Source organism: Peromyscus leucopus, chromosome 4 (genome assembly GCF_004664715.2).
Source record: "Peromyscus leucopus breed LL Stock chromosome 4, UCI_PerLeu_2.1, whole genome shotgun sequence".
Taxonomy (NCBI): domain Eukaryota; kingdom Metazoa; phylum Chordata; class Mammalia; order Rodentia; family Cricetidae; genus Peromyscus; species Peromyscus leucopus.
The window spans coordinates 78,116,427-78,142,955 of NC_051066.1; the positions used below are offsets into that span (position 1 = coordinate 78,116,427).

The window sequence follows — 26,529 nt, forward strand, 5'->3', positions numbered from 1 at the left end:
GAGTCTTAACACCAAGAGCATGTTGGGTAGAGGGAATTCTCAAAAACGATCAAGGGAACCAACTTAAAAACTAGGCAGCTCCTGGAATTTGATTTTACTTCCAGGAGATGCATGTCAGAGCCCCTTCCTCATGGGACTTGGGGGACAGTATGAGTTTACCTTTATAGGATAAGCTGGTGGAGCAGAGTCAAGACACCCCAGGTTTCTGGCAATTCTTGATTGTACAATCTTGACAGTTCTCTGTGCCCCCTCTAGTCTATGTCTCTGATAGTCCATATTCGTTCATAAGGATTTTGTTTTTTGGTTTCTGTTTTTTGGGGTTTTGTTGTTGTTGTTGTTTTGTTTTGTTTTTTGGGGTTTTTTTGTTGTTGTTTTGTTTTGTTTTTGAGACAGGGCTCTGGAACTTGCTCTGTAGACCAGGCTGGCCTCGAACTCACAGAGATACCATCTGCCTCTGCCTCCCAAGTGCTGGGATTAAAGGCATGTGCCACCTCTGCCTGGCTGTTCATAAAGTTTTAGCCCTGGGGAAATCCAACTCCAGAGAGCAGAGTTGAGTCTTCAGAACAAACAGTCATTTCTTGGAACAAGACCTCCCCCAAAGAAAAAGTGATGCATCTCAGACACTCTTTTCCATCTCTCTCCTTGCCCTACCCTGTTTTCTCCTAGACAAAGGGAAGTCTAACCTTCTGTCCACAAGTTCTTATCCACTCAGTGTCCTAGTTTTAGAGAAATTAAGATGAGGAAGAAATCCCCAGGAGGTCCCACTTTCAGAAACAGTCACATAAGGAGTCCCTTTGACAGAAAACAAGCACCTATAGAAGCAAAGGAATGGAGACGGAGGAAATAGTGCCAGGCAACTTACTGTGCTTTTTGGTGTGGGACTTTACAGGGTGGTCTTGTTCCTTTTTCATATCAGGTGACTCGGCTAAGGAGAAAAGTGAGAGCACCTCAGTTCACACACCTCCCGTAAGTATCGTTCTCGTCACACACTTCATCAATGTTCACTGACCACCCACTGCGTGTCAGTACTGTCTGGCTGTGCGGCAGTCATAAAACAGAGGGTGCATGCCACGGAGAAAAATAATGCAGGGTAGAAATGGCGGTCGAAGTAGAGAAGTGGAACTTGTTTACAACTTAATACAGCAGAGTCACAGAAGAATTCTGTGACACAGGGACCCATGGGATGTGGGGGAGGTGGCCACTCAGAGACTCTGGGGACAAACATTCCACAAATGGAGGCAGTAAGTGCAAAGGGCCTCAGGTCACTGTGCATTAAATGTTTACACAGCACAGAAAGAAGCCAGTGCGGATGTAGACAAGGGGCAGAGAGACGGGCAGAGATCATTAATGCCTTACAGAAATTTTTGAAAGGACTTTGTTCTGCTTCATTCTGAGAGAGATGGTAAACCATGGAAAGATTTAGGTCATCCAAAGGATGTTTTTATAACATAATACAAAAATGTAAACACTCATAACAAAGGAGGATAACGTTTAAGCTAGAGGAGTGCCATTTTTTGGCATGCAAAGTTACATTTTAATCACCTTGACAAAGGGGCCATTCATTGAGTGGCCTGAGCCTAGCACAGAGGGCCACAGTGGACTATGGAAACACAGATTAGTTTAACAAATGACTCTTTATGGTAACCCTTTCACTGTCTCCATAGAGGAGAAGACAGAGGCAGATCTATGATGTGATAATTCTCCTAAAAAAAAAAAAAAACTAAAACACTGATGTTCTCAGGTATATATGACAGGTTGAAAAGTTTAATCCCAGCAAAACAACAAGCTGAATGATGAAGGCTAGGGATGAAGAGGGGATGAGAGGAACAGCGGGAGACTAGATGACATGCCACAAGAGCAGTTTCCCTGCAGAACAAGCTCAATTGTCTACCAGGAAGTAGGATGAAAACATAATGCCTGGTGATTTATTACATAGATTTACAAAGAACTAGAACCAAGAAGTCACAAGGCTCCCAGCACTGAGACGATGAACACTGAAGAGGTGGGGATGCTAGCTAGCTACCAAGTCTGATTTGATTATCACATATTATATGCAAGTACCAAACTGTCACAGCATGGCTCATAAATGTATTATTATTACAGATTAATTTTTTTAAGATGAAGAAGGGATCGAAGCGATGGTTCAGCAGTTAAAAGCACATATTGCTCTTGCGGAGGATTTGAATTGGTTCTCAGCACCTATATGGTTCACAACTATCTGTAGGTCTAGTACCAGGGGATCTGATGTCCTCTTCTGATTGCCACGGTCACCAGGCAAGTCCATGGGACACATATATATGTACAGGCAAAACACTCATGTGCATAAATTAAAATAAATACATCAGTAAAAGAACTGTTAAATGAAGGAAAGTAACAACCTAGGGGCCCTCCCCCAGGTGTGTGGGTCTGTCTGTCTGTGTCTGTGTGTGTCTGTGTTTGTATATTTCCAAGGGTGCCTCAGGTATTGTGTGGACCATTGGTGATCTCATCCCAAGGCCCGTAATCAATAGCTAGCCAGTTTTGATTCAACATAGCTCCTAAACACAAGTCAATCCTTCAAAGAAATTAAGCAAAACATGTCTCTTCTTGTGATGTTAGAGTAGAACTTCCTAACCTAAGGATCCCTGTTACGGCCTTTGAGAGCATTCTAGATTCATCAACACAGGGAGGGGGTCTAGGCAAGCATCTGATAGAGCAGGCCACTATTCAAAAAAGAGTTTATGAGCCACCAAAGTTAAAGTGACTAAACAGGCTGGGGACATGGCTCAGGGTTAGAGCACTTGTACAAAGAAGGCCCTAGGCTTGATCCCCAGCACCACCAAAAGCAAAAATGATAAGATAAAATAGTTAAGAAAAAATAACTCCTGTTTATTAAGTTCTTGCCATGTACCAGACACAATACAAAACATTTTCCATGGCTTACCTTACATCATTCATAAAATAATGATATGAGGTAGGTACTATTATATAATTCATACAAAAACCCTGTAAGGTTGGGTCTGCTTCTATGGAGGATCCAAGAAAGAGCCTAAAAGTAGAGCCAGGCTGTAAATACCAGTAGTTGGATCTCAGAAGAAGCCTCCTAAGGGGGAGGCTCTTTGGTCACATAACACACTTCTCAAATGTCCTTCCAAGAGCCAATCCACTTCCACAGTGTCTACACATACACACACACACACACACACACACACAACACACACAGCACACACACACACACACACACACACACACACACGCACACAATTCCTATGCACTGGTTTTATACTTCCCAGTGTGTGGGTCCACCTATCCATCCATCCATCCATCCATCCATCCATCCATCCCTGAGCTTCTCACGCTTCCACATTCCTAGCAGGTTTTCCAAAAGTCACTGAGATGAGAAGAGGGATTAAATAAAAGAGAAACTCCTCATTCTGTGTAAGAATTGCTCTCCTGGCATTGGTGCCAGCAGGGCCTGGCTTTATGTGGTTTTCTCTGAAATCCAAAAGGACCAATACACGGAACTGGAAAGGACGCCTCTCTCGGCCCCCTGCAGTTCACAGGCCAAGGTTGCAACACCCCACCAGGACATGATGACATTGAGACAGGTCTGGCACCCACCCCGGTTTCCCAGTGATACATCACCCTGACAGGGCCACGTTGTTCTGGAGACAAAGAATGGCATTTACCCACTAGGCCACAAGCAAAGCTCATTTTCCAATGAGATACAGGAGGGAACAGGGCCATGATTTCAGAGCCAGGGATGACTTCAGAAAAACACAAGAGTTTCTTGGCCCACTGGCCTTACTCAGTACACGGGGGCTCCAAACTGATGCAGAATTCATCACTTTGGGGTTATGGTATCTTTGAGAATTGGATGAACACCTGAATGTTCTCCACTAGAAAATGCAAGTGTGTCACACTAATGAAATTTCGTCAGTCATTTTGGGAATCCCTGGCTCACTTAGGGGGTTCATAGACTCTAGATTAAAAGACTGAATTGATTCTCTTTGAGATGTCAGCCCTTTCGTCAAGCTAGACCATACACACACACACACACACACACACACACACACACACACACACACACACACGAGGCCAGATGTTCCCATCCTCACATAGGAGAAAAAGTAATCCAAGACAAAAAGATGAAATGCTTCTTCCAGACATTCTTCTCCTGCCAACATGCAGAGGAAGCCACAAAAACCCTACCAGCCTTAACTCTAAAGCCTTTTGATCTATGAGCTCATTTAATACAACTGCCTCTCTCTGCCCCCTTGTACTCCCCACTGCCACAAAACAAAAGCCAGACCTTTGAAGTGGGCCATATGGTCAAGTGATTCATTTTTATAAAATAATGGCTAGCTCTACAGAGGTTGTCCAGCCTGGCTTTTTCTTGTTTCTCTCTCAGACACGTGGGGTCAGGGTGTCTGTGGGGTCCAGGCAGAAGCAGTCCCAAGCCCTGAGTTTACAGTCTAAGTGGGAGCCTATGCTTTTCAGCCTAGCTGCTTCGCAAGAAAGCAGAGATTAGATGTATTTGCATATGAGTCAGCTGTGAGCCATTTCTTTACGGGATATACAAATCTTAGTGTTCTAATAGACTGTGCCACCCTAGCTTGAGGCTCAACAAGTCAGTAGATAAACACATCAAGCCCGAGTTGGCAGGACTGGCTTCTGCTTCTATCGAGCAGATCAGAACACTGGTGGCAGCCATTTTATGGAATGGGCAGATGAAAAAAAAAAAAAATCAAAACAAAGCCGGCTTCCCCACCTGCACTATCGAGGAGACCATCAGTTGACACAGAGCCTCGCCTTAGCTCAGCTTGAACTTGCATGAAAACATAGATAGATGTTTAACTGCACCCTGTTTTATAGGAACTTGACATAGCAAGACTAGGACAGATGGCAAAGGTCTTTGGGGGCATTCTGGCCCCATCCAGTAGAGCCTAAACTATTCTGGAAGGAACTGACTCATATATGGTTGCTATTACTGTCCCACCAGACCTAAAATCCAAAGAATTCACCAACTGCAGACACCATGGTGTTGTTTTGTTTTGCTTTTTGTTTTTAAGATAGAAGGATTGAATTACTCATCTCGTTTTCCAGCTGTTCGAGCGTCAGAATGATAATGGAGAACAGGAGACTGGAGATGGGGTGGAGGTGAGGGGGACAGACTCCTACAGCTCATTTTAAGGGCATAAAACAAGGCAGGGTGGCGCACGCTTAATCACACTCAGCAGAGCACAGATTCTGTGAGCGACAGCTGGCTACAAGTAGCTCCAGGAAGCGCAAAGCTACAAAATAAATAAATAAATAAATAAATAAATAAATAAATAAATAAAATAAAACCACCACAAATAGGCGGATGCAGGGGACAGCAGCTCCTGCTGTTAGAGCATGCAGGTATAAGCTGCTGCCTTGACCCCCTGCTGTTCTGAGACGCTAGAAGATCTAAGGCACAAGAGTGGAAGGCAGACAGACCAGGATGTGAGGGAACAGGGCTGTGACTTCCTGGGAGTTTGTGAGAAGCAGTTGGTTCCATTTTATCCTTAGCTGAAATCTTTTGCCACATTAAAGACCTAACAGGAAAGTCATGGCAGGTGACGCCCCAGGAAGTTGGGGTGGAAACTAGTGGGTGACTTGGGTGCTTTATTCAGCCCTGAAGCTGGGAGTCTTCTCTAGGTGGCAACAATTGCCACGGAAAATTACTCAGATGGACTGATCCTCCATAGTGGCAATACACTACCTCTTTTCTGACATTGGCCTTGCTTCCTGACCACTTCACAAATCACTTCAAGGGACACGCACTAAAGGCTTGGGCGACAGGGCCGCCTTCAGATCTCAACTACAATTCCAAAAGTGCTTAAACTAGCTCCCAGCCCTCTCATTCAAGGGGCTTGACAGAAACAAACTTCAAACTAAAAGCTCTCAATAGTTCATTTCCCACAACCATACATTCAACCAAAGCAAAAGAAGAGGGGTCAGTATTGTTCAAGCCCATGCTGTTGTTCACACAGACCCTGTTCATTTCCAGTTCTGTCACTGCCCCCAAGGTCAGCTCCTGAAGAACATTTCTCTTGCAGATGATGTCTCAGCTTCACAGACCCAAAGAGGCCCAGAAATAACCAGGTCAAGGAACAACACAAAATCTTTCGTTTAGCTAATTCTTATAGGACACATGTAAATGTACCTGTTGTCTGAAAGCCCCTTCCCAGACCTAGCCCCCTATGTGCCAACATTGCTATAACCTTTGACAGAGCATTGTGGATAGTCCCAAGTTGTATGAAACCATGACCAATGCAACTGATGAGAACATCACTGACACAGGACAGATGCTCTGATTGCAGAGTGCTGATGAGCCATCAAGGTTAGACCTCAAAATGGGCTGGGTTCAGGGAAGGGGGGCATTGGGGAGTAGGAATGTAAGTGCAGGGCTGCTGTCCAAACTTCCAAATCACTCTATCTGTAGACCATGCCCTCCGGTCCACAGGTGTTTAGAGTTCATTGTTCTCTAAGGCCAAACATAGTTCAAAATGTATGTTTGGGATGCAACTGAAAATGAAATCTAGTCTTCTCTCCAATAAATACAAATGCTATTACCAAGTTTATTTCCAAAGCAAGTTTGTGTTAAAAACAGGGGGAAATGCAAGGAACTTTCATTGTCTCAAGAGAGTGACTAGTTACACAGAGTGGCGCAGAAGAATACTTGTGGAGGGATGTGTGCTGACAATCTTTGGTGTATACATACTGGCTGGGAAGTACAGCTACTCATCCAGATGACAATTCAGTTCATTCCCTAGCTTTTTAATGAGAAAGACTCCAGCCAGGTAGAAATGTAGGGTGGTGGTAAGTTTTATTGATAATTAGTAAGCACAGCCAAGAGGCAAACCCAGTCCATGTCTGGACAACTTACCAACTGGAAGGTGACTGGAGGTTGTCATGGAAATCTGGGCCCGGCAGAAAGTTTTGCTGTCCAAAAAATCTGCAGGGAACAAAAACAAGAGAAAGGACATGGAGAGACCCTGCTGACAACACGACACTGGAGCAGAGCAAGCACGCGAGAGGGCCTTCAGGGTCAGGGAGTTAGTTACCTACTGTGCTACCATAGCTGGGGTCATAGAGATAGTTCTCTTCTTTCCATGTGTTCATAATGGAAGGATCTGCAAGGAACAGAGCATGGGGAAGGTCAACAATTGTTATCTCTGGGCTGAAGATTTCCCATTCTAAGTGTCTGCTCATCCAAGAGCGTGAGGGAAGGAAGAGGCAGCCAAGCGGAGTAAGACTCCACTTAAGCACGCGCGACTTTCTAACCATGTCAGCCCATCTTTCTCCCAACGTCATATGAACCACTTTGCAATGCTTCTAACCTTGTGATATACACTCATTACATTTTCAGGATACACAATCCTGTCCTAGACCAACACTCCATTCTTCTAGAAATGCTCCAGCCTTGCTTGACCTCACTCCTGCCACATAATTACCAGGATAATTTTACTCTGGAGTGGAGGGAAAGCTTTGTTGGAGATGAATAAATGTATAATAAGGGGTTAAAGAGAATTCTTCTTTCTGGTGGTGGTAGGGAACTGATGGTGTTTCTTTCAGGAAAAAAAAAACTGGCCAGCTTTCTCACAATTTCTTCATTGTTGAAATTCAAAGGGTAGCTAACCCTTAAGATGAGTGACAGCCACTCTTGTCTAATTTTTCTCCAAGTAGCTTAAGAGGTGATATAAAATTCTCAAAACTCAGGAGAAGGGGAAAAATGTTACCAAATCACCCAAAAAGCTTTTTATGAGTGGGCCTTTGCATCTCTGGGAGAAGCAGAAATGCACCACCCCCCCCATTTCTTATCATGTATGCTACGTCTCAAGAGTTAGTTGGAGTGAGACACTCTTCAGATTGTGGATTAAGAGGAAACTCCCTTCCACCTGCCCCCAAGGAAGCCCAACTCCCACACAATCGCCGGATCCAGGCCAGCTTCCAACACAAGAATTCTCTCTGCAGGCTGGACAAGAGCGTGATGCTCTCACCTTGTCCCTGGCATCGAGCTCTTGGCCCCCAATCTGGGCTACACTGGCTTCGCTGATACCCAGGTTCCACATGTGAAGGTCAGGACGGCAAGCCACTGGCTGAGCTCTGTTTTGTTTTTATAGCATAAATGGTATAAGGCCTGACTCACTGGTTAAATCCTTCTGTTTACAACATGGGGATTTAGCTGGTATTTGAACTCACAGCTACGTGTTTGGACACCCTAAGCCCAATCTCTTGGGGTTACACCCTTTGTCCTTGTTGGGTCACCTTGTACATCTGTTGTTGTCTCTAAAAACAATCTCCAAAGAGGTTTGGGGGTGGCCCCTCTGTGAGCCTCCTCTCCCCTCTTCCTAGGGTGGACCTTCTCCACCCTTGAGCTCAGCTTTTCTGAACCAGCAACACAAGAATGTCCGGATGGTCAAGGAGGATTATCATCTTCTTTGGAGCCTCTCCAATATCACCCTGGCCCATGCAGTGGGGCTATATGTAAGGCCAAGGCCATTCTCTAAGCCAAATCCTGATCTGTCTACAGAGCTTGGGCAGGTCTACAAAACACAGACCATCCAAACTACAGGACAGGCCTAGGAAGGCTTAATTAACATGTTTAGCAGCTGGGTTTTTTTTTTTCTTTAATAATGGTAGACCAGGGCCCTTATAAAAGATTAAATAACTGCATGTGCTAATTTTGGTGCCAAGTGACTCAAAAACCACCCCCAGGTCAAATTCTGTCCTTGGTGACTAGCACGCAACCCTCTGGGAGATCTCAGGCAAACTTTGTCAGCCCACATGGCCTATAAACTACCTGATGTGGACATATGGAGTGACTCAGGACCAGTGGCACCTGCGTAGTTTTTTGTGCCCATGAAGTTTGGGGGACAGAGGAGAGAGAACAAAAATGAATGCAGACATTATGAAACCACAGACTTGGCTCAGAGCCCGGGATAGGTTCTTTCAAGTAGAAATATCCTCATGAGGATTGTGCTCTACAACCACCTTCAATATGCCCGTGGATGCTCAGTAGGGCCCAGAGACTCTGCTCCCTGCAACATCAAGACAGCAGCTCCCTCCTTGTGAAGCTTACTCCTGCAGAAGGTGGAGAACAAAGACTTCTACCTTCCCCTTGCTTTTCTGAACCCAGCCTCACTCTTCCTGAGAAGAAAGCCCACCTTAGAGTCTGTATTTACCCAGCAACTGGCCTTGCATCTGGATGGTGCTGTGACCGGCAAAGGATGGCTCACCACCCATCTACACATTAGACACAATTGGTGGTCATTGGTGCCAAGAGCAAGGAAGAGGCTTATGGCAGGGTGGGCCTTGGAGACAGGGGAATGACCGCCATGGATTCCCTGCCAGCTTTTCTCCCATGGTCTTCTGTTCTCCCTCCTCTTTTTCTCCCCAGGGCTTGGCCTGGCCAATGTGGCTCCCTCTGCCTCTCCCCACGCACCTGTTTGCTCAGTCTTGACAATGACATTGTGTGTGGACTGGAAAAGGTCACTGCTGCACTGGCCTGTGAAGGACAGATGGAAAAGTCAGAGATCCTAGACAGAGTCAAAACCTGACATTTCAGTAAGAATACGGGCTCCGTTGAAGAGCATCTGCTATCCTGTTGTCTTTCCTGGTTGGCCGGCGGGAGTCTCCCTAGCCAGCCTTGGCAAACTCAAGTCTGGGACCATCTCTGGCCCCAGAGAACTAGTAGTCCAAGGCATCTGCACAAGTGGGATTAACTGGTGTTAGAAGTAAGGAATGTCATAAACCAGATGGCTACCTTCTCCAATACTAGGGGCTGCAAGACATTTGCTATTCTAGTCTTGGTCTCCTCCTGTGTAAATTCAGGGGACTAAACTGGATAGAGTTACTTACATGACTTCTATGATACCCTCTCACACTAAGAGAGCATATGAAATGGAAGTGAAAATGCACAGAAAGACATTTTAACTTCACTAGCACTTAAGGCTTTGATCTAAACTCTATCAACCCCACCTTTACTAGATTCATCTATGAGCCACATCTGGATAAAATACCATGAGCTTTCTATGCCTTCAGCACTCACACATGTAGTGTATCCCATATAGCCTCCTCTTAACTATAATGTATAAAAGCACACATGTGAATGAGTATACAGTGATTTTCCTCCCTGCAGAGATTATCAGTAGTTCATATTTCTGACCTTCAGTTTTCCCATCTTTAAAATGGGTACAATATTTTACCGTAAGTTTATTTGATAGATCAATTCATAGTATAAAATATTCATAACAAATGTAACCTAATAGAATATGTATAGAAATTGAAACAAGCCCACAGTGGAAACTCCTACCATGTGGCACTTTGAGGCAAGAACAGTAAGGCCAAACAATTCATGGAAGGTCAAAGATGGTTGCCACACCTCCCAAGCCTCCCTGCCTTAGGCATCAGTCAGAGCAAAGCTTTACAGGAGTGGGCATAATTAGAGGTGGTATTTTTAATTCTTCAACTATAAGTCTGCTCTTTGCAAAGACTCCTGAGGGTTATTTAAATGATAGAGCCTTGTTTTGTTTGATTCTAGTAAGAAAAAAATGAGTAACCACCGCCATGAGATGAGTGGAGGGAAGGGAATGCCAGGGTGCCAGATGAGGACATCCAAAATGACACCATGGCTGCCCGCATCATTGCCACACCCGCTGCTGATGGCAGCTGTCCACATGGCTCTAGAGCTCACATTTACTGTGCTTGACTTACTTGTCAAACACAGGCTCTGCTGAGATATAAATGCACTTTCTAATGGGTCAGTGCTCTCTCTCTCTCTCTCTCTCTCTCTCTCTCTCTCTCTCTCTCTCTCTCTCTCCCTCGCTCGCTCTCATAAACTCTCACCATGGACACTTTGCAAGGTGGCCTCCTGTGTGTGAGATGAGAGACCTGAGGGGAGAATCTTGAGGTTTTAGGAACTATTCCAGAAATCACTGTAGAAATAGCCCATATGTTTTCAGGCCATTCATTCTGTTTTCAGAAGTATTTTAATTATAGATCTATTTTTAAATATCTATTTTTTTTATTATTTTTAATTGTGTGTGTCCTCATGTGTGTGCCTCTATATGTAGGTATGTGCACATGAGCACAGATGTTGCATGGATTGTCATAGGTGTTGGATCCCCTATGTAACAGGGGTTACAGGGAATTGTAAGTGCCTGATGTGGGTGCTAGGAACCAACACAAGCCCTCTGTAAGAACAGTGCATCCTGAGCCACCTTCCCAGCCCTGGTTACATACTTTTCAGAAAAGTGATAAGGGGGAGGGTTAGCCTTGTCCCCTCCAGACACATGGATGAGTTTCGCTTGCCTACTTAAATACACTGGACTCTCATTTTAAGGACTTGGGTCTGGTTGGGTGTACTGGTGCATTCCTGTAATCCTAGAACATGGATGGCTAAGTAAAGAGGATTTTGAGTACAGGGTCAACCTGAGTGACCTAGAGAGTTCAGGGCCAGCTATGTAACCACATAGTCCAACCTAATCTCAAGATAAACAGACCAAATTTTTAAAAATTAAAATTAAAAAGTACTAGATCAGTAAGTTTTTTCTAAAAACTATTGATGATCTTTAACAAGCAAATTAATGACTAAGAATTAAGTTACTAGACTGTTTTAAAAAATGTAAAGGAGGGCTGGAGAGATGGCTCTGCACCTAAGGGCACTTACTACTTTTGCAGAGGACCCAGGTTCAGTCCCCAGCATCCACATGGTAGCTCATAACCATCCATAACTCCAGTTACAGAGGATTCAGCACCCTCTTCTGACCTCTCCATGGGCACCAGGCATGCATGTGGTACAGATACATACACACACACAGGCAAAACACTCAAATAAATAATCAAATAAAATAAAAAACATAGGAATTTTTTTTTAATGTGAAGGAAAATCCTGTCTTACTATGACAAGTATTCTGTGGCTATTTGGCCAGCTCTGTCTCTCTGGAAATTAAGGCAGCCACAAGAAGATTTCATCAATGTTTCAAAGGGATTAGACACATCATACCTTAGAATTTGCATCTACCCTTTCTACTCTCTGCTACCTCCCTGTCCTGGGAAATGGTAGTCACAGTGTCATGTCTGACAGGAACCTGGCCAGCACTGTGGAGCCCCTCAGCCAGCTGTGGAGCCCCTCAGCCAGCTGTGGAGCCCCTGTACTTCCCGGCACCACTCACCGTTCCACTTAAGATGCTGTAAATTGCTGTAGAGCAGCTGCCCAGCAGAGCCCGCCGCCCGCGTGAATTCCTGCAGAGTCATGCTACACAGGTGTTCTCCGCTGATGTCAAACTCCTGGAAAGGGATGCAGCTGGCATCCAGCTGGTTGGTGTCCAGGAGGTGTTGCAGCCATTCCCACACTTGATATTTGGTCCAGTACTGAGGGTGGATTTCATGCCACTGGCCTCCAAAAAAACCACTGGAAACTGCAAAAATAGAATATGGCCCTGTGAGTGGCCCCTGCGTATTCCTGGGCAGTCTCAGACACAAGAGGCATGGCTGTGGATAATATAATGGGGACCATAACCACAATCCCCATCCTGTGAGCCTCACCATGGGGGCTGAATACAGAACGTGCTCTGGATAGTGGACTCCTAGCTCATGGAGGGGTTTACCCAATAGTGGCAGGGCATTTTCATATTCTTCCTAACGTGATGCCCATCTCTGAATACTAGATAATATGTGATACCTGAAGTACTCTAAGTTCACTGCCACCCCACTCACAAAGAAGTACCAAAGTGAAAGAGTTGGCTATGGTTTCATCTATTTTCCAGCTGATTGTACATATGCAAATACATTCACCCTGCCAGAACACCTCATGAATACCAAAATCTTAACATCCCTTATATAATGTCATATTTGCATATAACCTATACATTTTCTCTATATTTTTTATTATCTCTAGATTAACTACAATCCCCACAACAATGTAAATGCTATGTAAATAGTTCATGCTAGGTTGTTTGGAAAATGATGACAAGAAAAAAAATTTGTGTTTGCTCAGTACAGATGCATGTGTGTGTGTGTGTGTGTGTGTGTGTGTGTGTGTGTGTGTGTGTACATGTTTATATATATGCAAGTGCATGCACATGTGTGTTGAATGGGTGCATGAAGACTAGGAGCCAGTGTCTGGGGGTTAGTGTAGCTCACCATTCACTTTTGGAAACAAGGTGTTTTCACTGAACCAGGAGCTCACTGATTTGGCTAGACTGGTTAGCCAGAGAGATCCAGGGATCCACCTGTCTTTGCCTTTCCACTGTAACTGCAGTGGAGTTACAGATGTGATCCACCACACCTGCCTGCCTCTCGCAAAGGTACTGGGGTGGAGGGGGGCAGGTCTGGACTCAGATCCTTTTGCTTGCCTAGCAAACGCATTAGCCATGGACCCATCTCTCTAGCCCAAGATGCATTTTTTTAAATTAGGAGTTGGTTGAGTATGTAGGTGTGGAACCCTGGGATGCAGAAGGCTAACCACAATTCTTTTCTCTTACACACACAGAAAGACAGAGACAGAGACCGAGATTCAGAGACAAAAGCTGAGACTCGTCAAACACAGACCATTTTCAACCAAAAATGGGGCCTTCAATTAAGCTTCCCTTTCTCTGACAGCTTTACTCTTCCCTGCAGTGACAAATCTCGTCCCTGACTGGTGATAACTGCTCCAACACCCCTTCCCCCCTCAGTTCCCATCAAAAGCTTCCTATTGCTCACTGAAGTAAGACCTAAGCTGCTACGCCAGGCCCTGAAGCGCTCTGCCAACTGCTTATGAAGCGGCTAGGGTCCCTTGCGTTTCTTCTGTGTGGTCCCCAGGCGCCTTCCTCTCTCACCCTTTCCTGCTGTTTAGCTCTCCTCCTTTTGAATTCAGAGTCACAGTTTCCCCCAACTTCTTTGAGAACTGAACTTCCAGGAATCATGCTCAATGGCACCTGTTATGTCCTGCTTATCTTTACAGGCTTCTAAGTTCTGGCTTATTGTTCTTTGCAAACTGTATGTTCAAGGTCATGGACCTTCTGTCTTACTCATCTTCGCATATCCATAAAAACTCCTTTGGAGCCATAGTGGGAGCTCATTACCTAGTCAATATGATTCCATTTCAGCTGAATTCTCGACTAATGCAGGAATACAGTTGTACTATGAGATAATATTCCAGTGGGTAAATTGCTGAACATGTTACATGTCAGTGGTCCATGTACATGACTGCCTTGTGCTCACTTAAGAGAAGAACTTCACAGAATTGGCCCAAGAGCATGCGAGCTCCAGAAGGGAGTACCAGGCTCTAGGGCTGTGTTTCAAGGCCGAGGCACCTCAAGGTCTTCTGAAAACACAGGTAAAGAGGAGGAGCCCTCTTCCAAGAAAGGTAAGCAGCAAAGCCAAGAGGCAGACACCTTGTACCCCAGCAAGCCCAAGCTGGGCAAATGTAACTGAACTTGAGACACACTCAAGATCTGGACCAACGCTGCATGGCTTTTCCTGGGGAGATGTAAACTAGTGTCTGCTCGCCCAGGATAGGACCCCAACAACAGACAAAAGGATCAATACCAAAGTCTAGCTCGGTGAGCTGCTGAGTTTAATTTGGTGTTACTTATAGGCACATAGGTGAGAGGTTCCTTTAGGTGGCTCTAAACAGCTGTCCCTCCAAAGGAGTCTTCTCCAGCCTACCCATCAATTGTTAACTGCTTCCGTATCTTTAGAGAGGCATGGAGCCTTGCATACTGTGTTAGTTTTCCCGCTACAAAGTAATGTTAGTGGATCCCATCGTATGTGGGTCTCCTGTGAGAGGTCACAGCAATTCCAATTTCTAGAAGCCACAATCGAGCCATGATCAGGGGACAGCATTTTATGAGGAAAATGTATTTACAAGGAAAATACTCCTAAAGGTCCCTTCAAAATCATGCTGGCCAAGTACTTAAAACTTCAGTGCCGCTGCTATCACCAGGGACTGATGCCCAAATGCAGATCCCAGTCCAGGAGGTATGGGCTAAGGCCTGCATTTCTGCATTCCTCGCAAGCTTTGCCATCCTGCTGCTGCTGCTGCTGCTGGACTGTGGAATGGCAGGGAGATTCAGGACTCTATTCCCATGACGTCTCGGGGCTAACCCTCTATCCTACCAGCGCAAGGGAAAGAAGGGGTGAGGCTCTTAAGCCATCTCACTTTTTCTCCCCCTTCTGAATCCAGCCTCTGCTTCCAGACCTCAAAAGCAATAAGAGCAAGAAGGCAAGATCAATCAGGACATCAAGGTGCCTGCGATCAATCGCTATCTGCTGCTCACAGGGTGCGCCTCTTCGCTCCCACCTTAGAGGCGAACAAAGGCATTCCCCAGCCCCTCCCTCAGGGGACAGCACCAGGGCAAGGCGAGGAGTCCAAAACTTGAGGTCTACAGAAATTCTCCCCCAATACAAAGCCTATGACAGAGGTTTCTGTGTCCTTATTACTATTTTTATTGTCACATAATAATATGACAAACATGACATTGTGGAAGGATGAGAACAAGGTTTTCGTTGTTGATGATGATCCCTAGTCCTAAAATAATTTCATTTTCAATAACAGTAAGCTGTGGGTTTGTCAACAAAAGAACAACTCTCATGAGCTCGGTGGCGGGCCTGAGACTCTCTCCCCTGTGCACTCAATGGGAGCCTAGTTACAGGCAGCTTCTGATACTCTGTTTAACACTGGGAGACAAGAGCCAGAAACTTGCCTGAAGTTGACTGGGAGAGGAATTCTCAGGCAGAAAATCATCAGGGCCCATCATGTCAGGAAAACTAAAAAACCCAGTGGGTTCTGTTCTCTGCTATGCAGCTGACCTTCCCCTCCCTTCGGTCTTGACACCCCCAGAGCTAAAGAAATAAAAGTGACATCTGAATTCTACTCCCCGATAAGTCCACCGCACCACTGTTCTCCAAGTCAAACAGTAGTGATGGCGTCTAGGACCTGCCAAGACTTCCTGCTCTCTTCGGAAGATTATCTTTCTCTAGGTCCCCACAGCGAGTTCAAGGTCTGCCACGGAATATGTAACTGTCCAGAAAGGGCAGCTGTTTTAGGAGACAAGTGACCTAAAACAGGAAGGCCACCTGTTCAAGCTTCCTGCCATGCTTGGCTGGGATTCCAAACTAAAAGAGGAGTGCCACGTGGACCTGCCACTCAGCGGAGAATGTCACCCGACCATGCCCTCACTTCTGCGTCTCAAACTTTTCTAACAGGATACATCTGTGTGTCAAGGTAAACAAGAGCAGCAGCATGGGGGGGTGGTAATTAACAACAGGTGGGGGTACACTGAGTCCCTAAGCCACACTGTTGGACACCTAGCAGCCTGGCTGTGCTGAATGCCTTCACAGTGAACACAGAGCCCCTGATTCAGCGTTCACTGGGAGCCACAGACTGGATCACCAAACATTACATACAAGGCTTGTCACGAGGTCCTCCTACTTTTGAGTCTGTATGTTCTAGAGCAAAGCACCGGAAGACAGCACCCGGTTCCCTGACAACTCTCTCTTCCTTAAGCTGGGAAGGGATGGTAAATAAGGTAGAAAGTTTCAAGTATTATAATCCTTTCTTCTTTAGTGTGTGTGTGTGTGTGTTAAATACATGTGTGTACTCCTGTACACACTCACCCTCCATGATCCTATCTTGATATCCTAATGAAACACTATTAAAAACTTCAACAAGACGGCTCCCTTCCTGTGGGACATCTCATCTACCACTTCTACTTCCAACCCGAATCATTGCGTCTTGGAAGGAGGTGGTGGTCTCTCACAAATGGGCCTTAACGGAGAGTCCTGGAGGCCTACAGAGCAAACAGCGCTAAAAGTTTACTCATACAAGAAAGTATGGATCAGCGGTACAGTCTGTGATTAGCAAAACACTGAGTTCAATTTCCAGCAGAGAGGGAGGGAAGGAAGGAGAAAGGGAGGGGGAGAGAGGGAGAGAGGGAGGGAGGGAGGGAGGGAGGGAGGGAGGGAGGGAGGGAGGGAGAGACAGAGACAGACAGACAGAGAGAAAGAGATTTGTCCCTAACCTCCATGTCATCACTGAATACAACCAGGCATCAAGTTGGAAAAGAAGTCAGACCAGGAGAGAAGGGGGCTTGGGCAGTGCCACCGACAGCCGCAGGGCCCTTACCATTGCATGCGGGGTAGCTGTCTGTCCAGGCTGGCTGCTGGTGGAGGAGGTTGTTGGCTGGGTTGAGATTCATTACACCACTTCCTTCCAGAATCATGATCTGCAAGGGATCAAATGGTCACTCAGTCAGCGCCTCTTATACGAATGTCACTGGAGAATGACGATCATGGAGTCCATTTAAGAAAGAAAGAAAGACAACAGGAGAGAAAGAGAGGAAGGAGCATGTCCTTCCACCCATTGCCACAGCCCGTTCAGTAAAAGCAAAACTCATGGCGATTAAAACTTTCCAGGTTCAATTTTCATATGCATGAGGCAAGTTTTTATAGCCACCCATTCATAAATGAATAATCTCTGATCAGAAACGAGGCCGGGAAGAAAACGCAATACCTGCTCACAGGGCAAACCTGGCCAGTATCCAAGTGCTTCACAAAAGTGAAAATACCAGAGAGATTTTATTTGAAGCGGAATTTTGATCAGTGAAATCTCAGACCCAGCCCCTGTGTGAGACAACTTTGTGAGTCCCCACCTAAGTGTCGCCCACACTTGAGGACACAGAAAGGCTTCCTCCATGCAGAGTCCTCCTTGAGATGAACTGGTCATCTGAGGCCCTCCATCATATCTTAGTAGAGTTTTTTTTTTTTTTTTTTTTTTAAGCCTTTCAGCTTTGGGCTAAGATTAGGAATTCTTTGATTTCTGTGACAGACACTTCATCTTTCTGGTACAGAAAACTAAGATTTTATGTTTTGCTAATAAGTTCTGGGTGGCTTTTCTTCTGATGGAGACCTGGAACATTCAACAGGTTTTGAAGCCATCCTCAAAGTGACTTCCTCCGATTCTCGACTGTGGGACCCAGGAGAACAGTTTTCATTCATAACCCATCTGGAACATTGGAGCAATGTAAAACCTCTGCATCTCAGAGGCATTTATGATGTGCCTGCCCCAAACGGGACACCCTACACACTACAGGTTGGAGCCTGGGAGTGTGCACAATCATGAAAGGGAGGGCAGGCTTTTTTCTGAACCTCGTGAGGCTGTAAAAGTCTCTCATTCTTCACACTTGAGCTTAGCCAAAAGGCCGAGAAGTGATGCCCCTGTTCTTTATAAAATGTTGAAGTGTGGATAGCCACAAATCATGGCTTTTTTTTTTTTTTTTTTTTTTTTTTTGTCCTATTTGGAGGAAATTTTGCATCCTCAGGTGTCACCCATGTCAACAGATTGGAATGGTCCCCTCAGAGTAATCACACACACACACACACACACACACACACACACACACACACACACACACCTAACTGAGCTTCAGCTCCTCTGGTTGGTTCTATGTAGAACCTCAGAGAAAAGATATATAACCTTGAGAAAGCCTATAATACATTCATACATTCATGTATTCAGCCAATATTCACTGCCCTGATGAAGATCTAGGTACTGTCTATAGGTTCTGAGGACAGCGCTGGCTTAGGGGTTAAGCTGGGCTGCACACCACTTGTAATTGTTGACTTCGTCATCATCGTTGCTTGGTGAGCATGTAGGCTCACACCCAGCGTAAGAGGAAAGTGAAGAAAGACAGGCAGAGTAGAAATGACAGACCATTCAGTTAGTGAAGGGAGGCTTGGGAGGGCACCCAGGAGAGCTTGGGCCTTCATTCTGGTACCTGTATGAGCGCTTCAAAGCCAGAAGAGCCAGGATTCCTGCAAGCCCTCTCACTCGCTAGTTAGAGTGAGTGCTAGCTCACAGCGGTTACTCAACATCTCTTCACCCTCAGTCCCCGCTGTGCGAAAACACAGATTGTCACATCTAGCCCCGGACACTGGTTATGGATCAAACACATTTCCATACTTGCAGAACTTAGCACAAAGTTTAACAATTCAATGAAAACCACTGTGGGAAAAGCAGCTACTTCTGTGGATAAGTTGGACTCAAAACAACCCCAGGCCGCCCATTTCTCGATCTCAAAAGGTAAAACTGACTCTTAAGCCCCCTTCAAGAAAGCTTTTGTTCTCACCAGGTCAAACCTTCCTTTCACACAGTCATGGAGACATTTTCCCATCGGGCTTTTCAGAACAATCCACCTCAGCTAATTCATCCATCGGGGGACTTGGCGGCTGGGGAGGGACAGGGCCCAGCCCTGGCTCGTGTTTGCTCAAGGCTGGGTTTCTTCCTTGGCAGCGTTTGCTCACCCACAAGCAGTGGAAAGGTTACTGTTTAACCCCAAGAGGGCTGAAGCTCAGAGCCCAGCCCTGCTGGGGAGCAGCCCTGCAGGCTCAAAGAACAGGCAGAGATAGGCCTCCCACCACCGTCCCAAGGACTTGCCTGCAGGGCTGCTTCAAAGTGGGTATGTTGGTGGGGACGAGACCTGCTGGATCCAGCAGAAGCCTCTCTTTTAGCCAGTTTAGGGCTTTGTTCTCCACTTCCTGAAAGAAGGGGGGTGGCATGGGGCAGGTGGTATGGGGCAGGTGGTATGGGGTTGGTCCCACTCTTCTTGAGGAGGGAACTGAAACTCTAGTTCCTCTGCTCACTGTAGATGATGCTAAGTTCTGTATCTGTCTCGCCCAAAACTTCCTGAGTCTCACTTTCTCCAACTGCAAAATGGGTATATCATTAAACTCAAAGCCTGAGAAGAATCACCTGACACTATCTATGCCAAGGTCTTAGACGCTCACAATAAGAGCTGGGCCTAAAGAGGTGGCCCCGTCAGGAAGAAGACTTGCTGCTTTTGCAAAGGACCCAGCACCCACATGGTAGATCGTAACCATCCCTAACTCCAGTTCCAGGGAGTCTGATGTCCTCACCTCTTCAGGCACCAGGTACACACAAGGTGCACATACCTCCATGTAGGCAGAAGACTTATACACATAAAACAAACATCTAAAACAGCAAAATTTTATAATAAAGAGGATAAGGACATTTAAAAAAGAATTTGGTAAGTGTCTCGGGCCAGTTCTCATGGGATCCTTTCCTTGAGGCAGACGTCATTTCTCAACACAACCTTGTGGAAACTTCCATAACTATTCCCAGCTCACAGAGAAGCCTTTAGGATGTCAAGGTCTCAGCTGCTTTATCACCTCCCACTCTGTACCCTCTCCCAAGCCCTCCTCTCTGCCAGCATCCCCTTTCCAGGGGAAAGCAGGCAGTGTGATGAGGGGCCCTTTTTACAGGGCCTCTTAAATGGTTACCACTCATAAAAGAGTTTATGTGGCTTAACCCCTAGTGAGTCAGAGTTCATGGGAGCTCCCCTAGGCTTGTAAGTAGAGACGGTCCTGGACCCTGACAGCAGGCCTCAGGTAGCTGCAGGAGGCACCTGGGTGGACTAGGCTGGCCAAGGCCTTTGGACAAGCCTACTCCCTTCCAGGCCCAGTTTTTCAAATATAAAATGTAGACATTTGTCCTCCAACAGACTCTCAGGACGGTTGAGGAGATCAAATGAGATAATGGATAATAAATGTGCCTTGAGAACTATAAAAAAGCCCTATTATGACCAACGTACCCACACCCCCGTATGCTAATATAGACTTTCCATGTTGTATGCTGATTGCTTTATGGGGTATAAAGAGCTACCCTTTTAATTAAAAGGAGGAGCAAGAAATATTTAGGACTTGTTTTCAGCTCCCTACTTAACCTTCAGCATGGCTTTCCTTAAAAAACAAGTAGTAAGTCCCAGTCTAGCTAGAGTCTGTGGGACCCCAGTTAGGTTCCATGCTCCATTTTCTAGCTTTGTGACTTTGAATCTGTTCCTCATTCCAAGCCTGGGATGACGGGGATGAGAGGTGAGTTACTCTGATTTCACTAAGCATAAAAAATGAGCTATTCTAGAGGATAATGCAGTGGCTTTAGAAGTGTCCAGTCCAGTGTGTGGTACACATACACCCCAATTTAAAAGTAGCCTTTTCTTTCTTGTCTTTAAACAGCAGATGTCAAGGTATTTCTATAAGACATTTCACCTCTGCTGGGACTGGGTCTATACATCAGAGGCTGAGAGAGGTGTTCTATGCTATGTGTAAGAAGCAAGCTGGAGAAAGGACTCACTTCTCTCCATCCTCAGCTTAAGGGATGCTGATGGTGCTGTTGGGGGGGCGGGTGGAAGTACAAAGGACCAGATCCTCATCATGCCAGACAGTGGCTAATCGCAATTTTTTAACATCTCCACAACCAAAATTGGGGGCTAGGTAATTCTTTCTTGAAATTTTTAATTAATGCCAAATATGTACGCGTATTTTGGAGGATACAGTATGGCAATTCATACGTGTATATAATATATAATTAGTATTTCCTCCTTTCCAACATGTCATTTGCTTGCATTTAGAATACTTCTGTCCCAGTGTTTTGAAATATATGTTGAATGATTATAGACTGTGATTACACTATTGCTCTGGAAAACACTAGAACTAATTCTTCCTCTAATTGCATTTTTGCTACTTATTAACCTTTTTTTTTCTGTACCCTCCTTTCTCCCCACCTTTCCAGCCTCTAATGTCCACTATTCTCTCTTCTTCTATGAGATAATTATTTAACCTGCCACCAAGGAGTAGGAGTAAACATGCAGTGTTTGTCTTTCTATGTCTGGCTTATCATTCACCGTGATACCTGCTAGTTCCATGCCCATTGCCACAAATAACAAGATTTCATTCACTTCATGGCTGAAGATTAGTCTATTGCATATATGTACCTCATTTTCTTTGCCCACTCATCTGTCAATGGACCATATCTTGGCCACTATCAATCCTGCTCTAAGAAACACGAGAATGCAGCTAAGGCTGGGAAATTCTTTCTTGTGGAAGTTGTCACACACAGGTAGTGGATCAAGAAGCACCCATGGCTTCTACCCACTAGATCTCACATGCCAGCAGTGATAGGTAGATAGGTAGATAGATAGATAGATAGATAGATAGATAGATAGATAGAAAAAAAAGAAAAAAGAAATAGATAGATAGATAGATAAAGACAAAGAAGAAGACAGACAGACAGACAGATAGATAGATAGATAGATAGATAGATAGATAGATAGACAGACAGACAGACAGATAGATAGATAGATAGATAGATAGATAGATAGATAGATAGACAGATAGATAGATCCATCTATCCCTACTTGTCCCTTGGAGCAAAGTCACTCCTGGTTGAGAACTATGGTTCAAACTAAAGCCTGTGGAGGCAATAGCTGGGGTTCTGCTCTCACTGGTATAGCAACCTTAGGCTGGACCTTGGCCTTTTTCTTTCTTTCTTTCTTTTTTTTTTTGTTTTTGTTTTTGCTTTTGACTTTCAAGACAAGGTTTCTCTGTGTAGTTTTGGTGTCTGTCCTGGATCTTACTCTGTAGACCAGACTGGCCTCGAACTCACAGAGATCCACCTAGCTCTGCCTCCTGAGTGCTGGGATTAAAGGCGTGCACCACTGCACTGGGCCTGACCTTGGCCTTTCTAAATTGCTCTCTCCTCTCCCGAGAAGCAGATCATATCTGCCCTGGCTGCATGAGCTCGCTGAAGATTAAACACAAAAGGGACTGGTGAGCCTACCAAACCATGCCTGGCACACAAAGCCATTGATAATCAGTGGTTGAAGAGAAGTACCAGGTACCCTAGGCACATCCTGGTCCTAGATTGCCTTTAACTGGAGATAAAATATGAATTATGACTTGGTCTATTAAAAACTATACTATAACAAAGCAAATTTTGTTTCATACCCAAAGAGTGAAATAAAATATAAATTATACAGGGAATTTTTTAAATGTTCAGTCTCTTATCCCTTCTTCATGGGTAGGAATAATCAGAGAGAAAAGTATTTGGTTCTGTGTCCTTATTGATAATTTAGATTTCTCCATGTATCCAAAATGACACACCTCTGTGCAGAAGTTCATAAGCATGATAATTTAGGGGACAAAAGTCATTACTTCATCTAAAGAAGAGGGGCCGGCCATGCTACCCAACAGAGCAAAACCCAGACAGCTACCTCATGCTAGTTGGGATATGTTGGACAGTCAGCAACAAATTCCCTAAAAGTAAGGGGCTGTCATGGGCCACTAAAGATTGACCAACCCAGAACTACATTCTACAGAGGTGAAGTACTATGGTGGATTGGGTCGTCATAGTCCTATCCTTGCAGGAGAGACTGACCTCTGTGTTCTTTGCTGTCTTAATGGGTGGTTTGAGGTAAACAATACTACACTCTAAAGTGCCAAGCACAGAGGTTGCTTCTGAGCTCCCATGATGCCCTGAGAGCATTCTTCTTCTAGGCCTTCATTAAAGGCTCCTTTTTCTTCCAGAGGAGAGACAGATCAGCCACCATACACAGACTGAACCACTTGGGAGAAATGCATAGAGGAAAAAATGGAACACTTGACCTGACTCTAAAATTTAGATTTTTGGGGGCAGTCAGTGGTTCACATGGGAGAAGACAAAGCCTAGCCACAGAGACTGACTTAACCTAGAGCTGAGCTTGAAGAACATGTTCAAGAGTATCAGAAAATTCCAACTCAGCTCAATTTACCTGGTCTCCAGGATAGTCCTTAAATGCAAAGGATCATGGCAAATGCCACAAGGGTTGAGATTTTGGTGGCCACATTGATTATGGGAAAGTACTCTCTTATTTACAGCCTCACTTTCCCCCTATGACAAAAGTAAATCAGAATATTTAGAAAGGACTCAAGCATTATATATATGGCCACTGTCCAATCCTCGTTAGCTCTTAAGACAGGATTGACCCACAATTCTCTCTTTAAGCTGGAAATTTGCAGGTTTGGAGGACATTCTTGGGGTATGGCTGGACTCCTCAGAAGCAAAAGAGTGTACGAGTCTGGGAGCCATTGGTTATGGTGTCCCCAGTGACCACACTTGAAGTCTTGACTTTGCCCAATTATCACCAAGGCAAATTTATACAAGTATTTAACTTCTCCAGGCCTCGGTTTCCTCATTTGTGATATGAGGATATTCTAAAAAGGATTTTTGAGTGAAAAAAAAAATGTAGTGACAATTAATACATACTTAGTTTTGGACACTTAATAAACACTTTATAAACATCATGTGACTTTTAACAATGATACTGTTAATAGCAATCATCATCCTCATCATTTTTGGACCTCCAAGGAAAAAACTGAGAGCCAAATTCATTTCAAGCAAAGCCTCAGATCTCTGTCATCTGTACAATTCTCCAATTCCAGCTGCTGGAGCGGCCAAGCCTTAAGTTTGTTCTCCAGGGTCCTGTGCTGTCTTGGACCTGGAGCTACCCAGGGGATGCACCATTGCTCCACAACTGAGCAGTCAACAGCTGGACTGTTCACAGAAGTCCTGTTATTCCCTTATGGAGACTGTTCTTGTCTGGGGGACTGAAAACCATCACTCCCCCCCCACCCAGTTCCCGCCTCTTACCAATGACATTGTGCCTGAGGCTGCCAAGCCCAGTGGAAGGGCATCCATTCCCAAGCTCTGTGTGACCACAGGCTTTGCATTGCCCACAGCCCATGGCTGCTGTGCTGGGGCAGTAATAGATGGGAAGAGCAGCATGGCTGTAATAAAACATGGCCATAGGCTTCTCCGTCCTGTAGGATCCCTTAATACAGAAACACTCAATGGCTCCAAGGATTGGGCTCTGAAACTTGGGGCACAGGGACAGAAAAAGAAAAGAAGACAACTTTGGGATTCTGACAGGGTAATGAAGCCCTGTATCATACAGGAAGTTCTGCCCAGGCTCAGGACTCCTGACAAGACCAAACACTGCTCCACTGGCCGCTCTCCTAGAACATGCAGAGAACCTCCCAGAAAAGACAAACAAGGCCATCGTGGACTTGCTCAACTAGGAGTAGATCTTTCTTTTGCTCAATGGTAGGACTCCCAGCAAGGACCAAATGCTGTTAAATTCATCGTTTTTATTATATTATAGTGACCAAAACTTTGAGAATATTTTAAATGGGACGGATATGTGCTAAAAGTCTTGTAAACATTATCTCAGTGGATGCTAATGCTTACTACAACTCCATGAGGCATTATATCATCTACCAGGTGGCCTATTGAGGCACAGAGCAGTTCGGCAACTTGTTCAAGATCATGGGACTCAGCAAGATTGGAAGTAACTGAAAATTCAAAGTCAGTCTAACAACAACACTCAGCAGAGTCTAGAGCTCCCCTCAACTCATTTGCACCCACAGTCCCATTCCATATGTGGCCACAGCATTTCCCACACCACTGAACGGCCTCACAATACATATGCACAATAAATAGCTACATATATACACATGCATACATACCTATATGCTATAACTGCCCCCCCCCCACATAATGCCATGGAATTATTTTCAACTTAGTGTTTAAGAAATAAGTTGGCCCAGAATTATTGGTGCTTTACCTGAATTAGATCCCAGGCCAAAGGATACAATTTACTCCTATCACAGATGGAAAGTGTACTGAGAACAGTCAGCACTATGGAACAGATTTTCATCAGGGTCTGTGTTTGTATTCCCTGTCCTCAGCCCCAGGAACTGCGAGTGAAGGTCACAATGTACCTCCTTCCCAGCTCCCGTCTTCTTCATTCAACCACACACTCTTCACATTGTCACAGAACTGGTTGCCATGGGACACATTTATTTCTCAAGCCAGGCAAGCAATTAAGCCTTTGAAATAATTACTTGTTCTGTGACAGCAACAGCCAGACCATTCTCCATCTTTACTCAAAATTGCCAGCAGGTGAATTCACAGCATTTGTACTAAAGATGTTGCAACAGCTTCCTGACTTCCTGTTTCAATTTGACTGTTCTTTCAAAGGACTACTCCCAAGCAGGAGAAAAGAAAATTCGTATTCCTGTGAAATGTAGTTGAATAGAATACAGGCCATAATTTGTGCTTTTACAAATGAATCAAAATGAGACTCAAGCTTGGAGAATGTATCTGACCCTCTTTGAGTTACATCATAGCCAACTCCATCTCTTCCTAGTGTGTTTTGAGACGCATTTCTTGTTTCCAGGGGCAACATCTGAAGTCTATCTCTGGGATACTGAGTGTTTTCATGACCAATAATGCAATATGGGGAGGGTAAGGTTGGCTCTATGGTAGATACACCTTATTGGCTGTAGGCCACTGGGAAATAGACATATCGTGCTGATCTCTATCAGCCTCGGTGCCAGACCCAGACAAGATGGCACATACTGACAGTGGCAGGCACCAAAACTGATCAAAACAAGATTACCTAGAACAACCCACAGGGCCTCTGTCGATTTCATTCAGATATAATAAACTATATTGAATCTCAAAAGATCACAGAGCCTTTTGAGACCTCAATAGAAGTCATTGGTCTCTTCTTCTACCAAAAATGCGCATATGCTTCTGCCTTGACACTTCTGTCCTATGGGCCACAGTCCCTCTAAGGATCAGCTGTTGACACCGAAAGATCTGTTGACGTCGTTAAAGTTACCATGGATAACATTATAGTT

The 26,529-nt window shown here is 45.0% G+C and overlaps 1 protein-coding gene across 4 annotated transcripts in view; it reads right to left on the minus strand.

Annotated features, from left to right (window-relative positions):
- The window catches only part of Ehf (ETS homologous factor), a 39,533-nt gene that overhangs the window by 1,162 nt on the left and 11,842 nt on the right, over window positions 1-26,529 (minus strand). For 3 of the 4 annotated variants that reach the window (XM_037205051.1, XM_037205050.1, XM_028877847.2), the window contains 6 exons: window positions 17,120-17,219; window positions 12,183-12,428; window positions 9,452-9,514; window positions 7,071-7,139; window positions 6,893-6,961; window positions 863-925 (listed from right to left, as the gene is read on the minus strand). In XM_037205051.1, the coding sequence (XP_037060946.1) occupies window positions 863-925; window positions 6,893-6,961; window positions 7,071-7,139; window positions 9,452-9,514; window positions 12,183-12,428; window positions 17,120-17,216 (607 nt within the window). In that variant the 5' untranslated portion in view covers window positions 17,217-17,219. Of the gene's footprint in view, window positions 1-862; window positions 926-6,892; window positions 6,962-7,070; window positions 7,140-9,451; window positions 9,515-12,182; window positions 12,429-17,119; window positions 17,220-19,121; window positions 19,292-26,529 lie in introns of those variants that run through there. The other variant, XM_028877846.2, reaches the window with a different exon arrangement.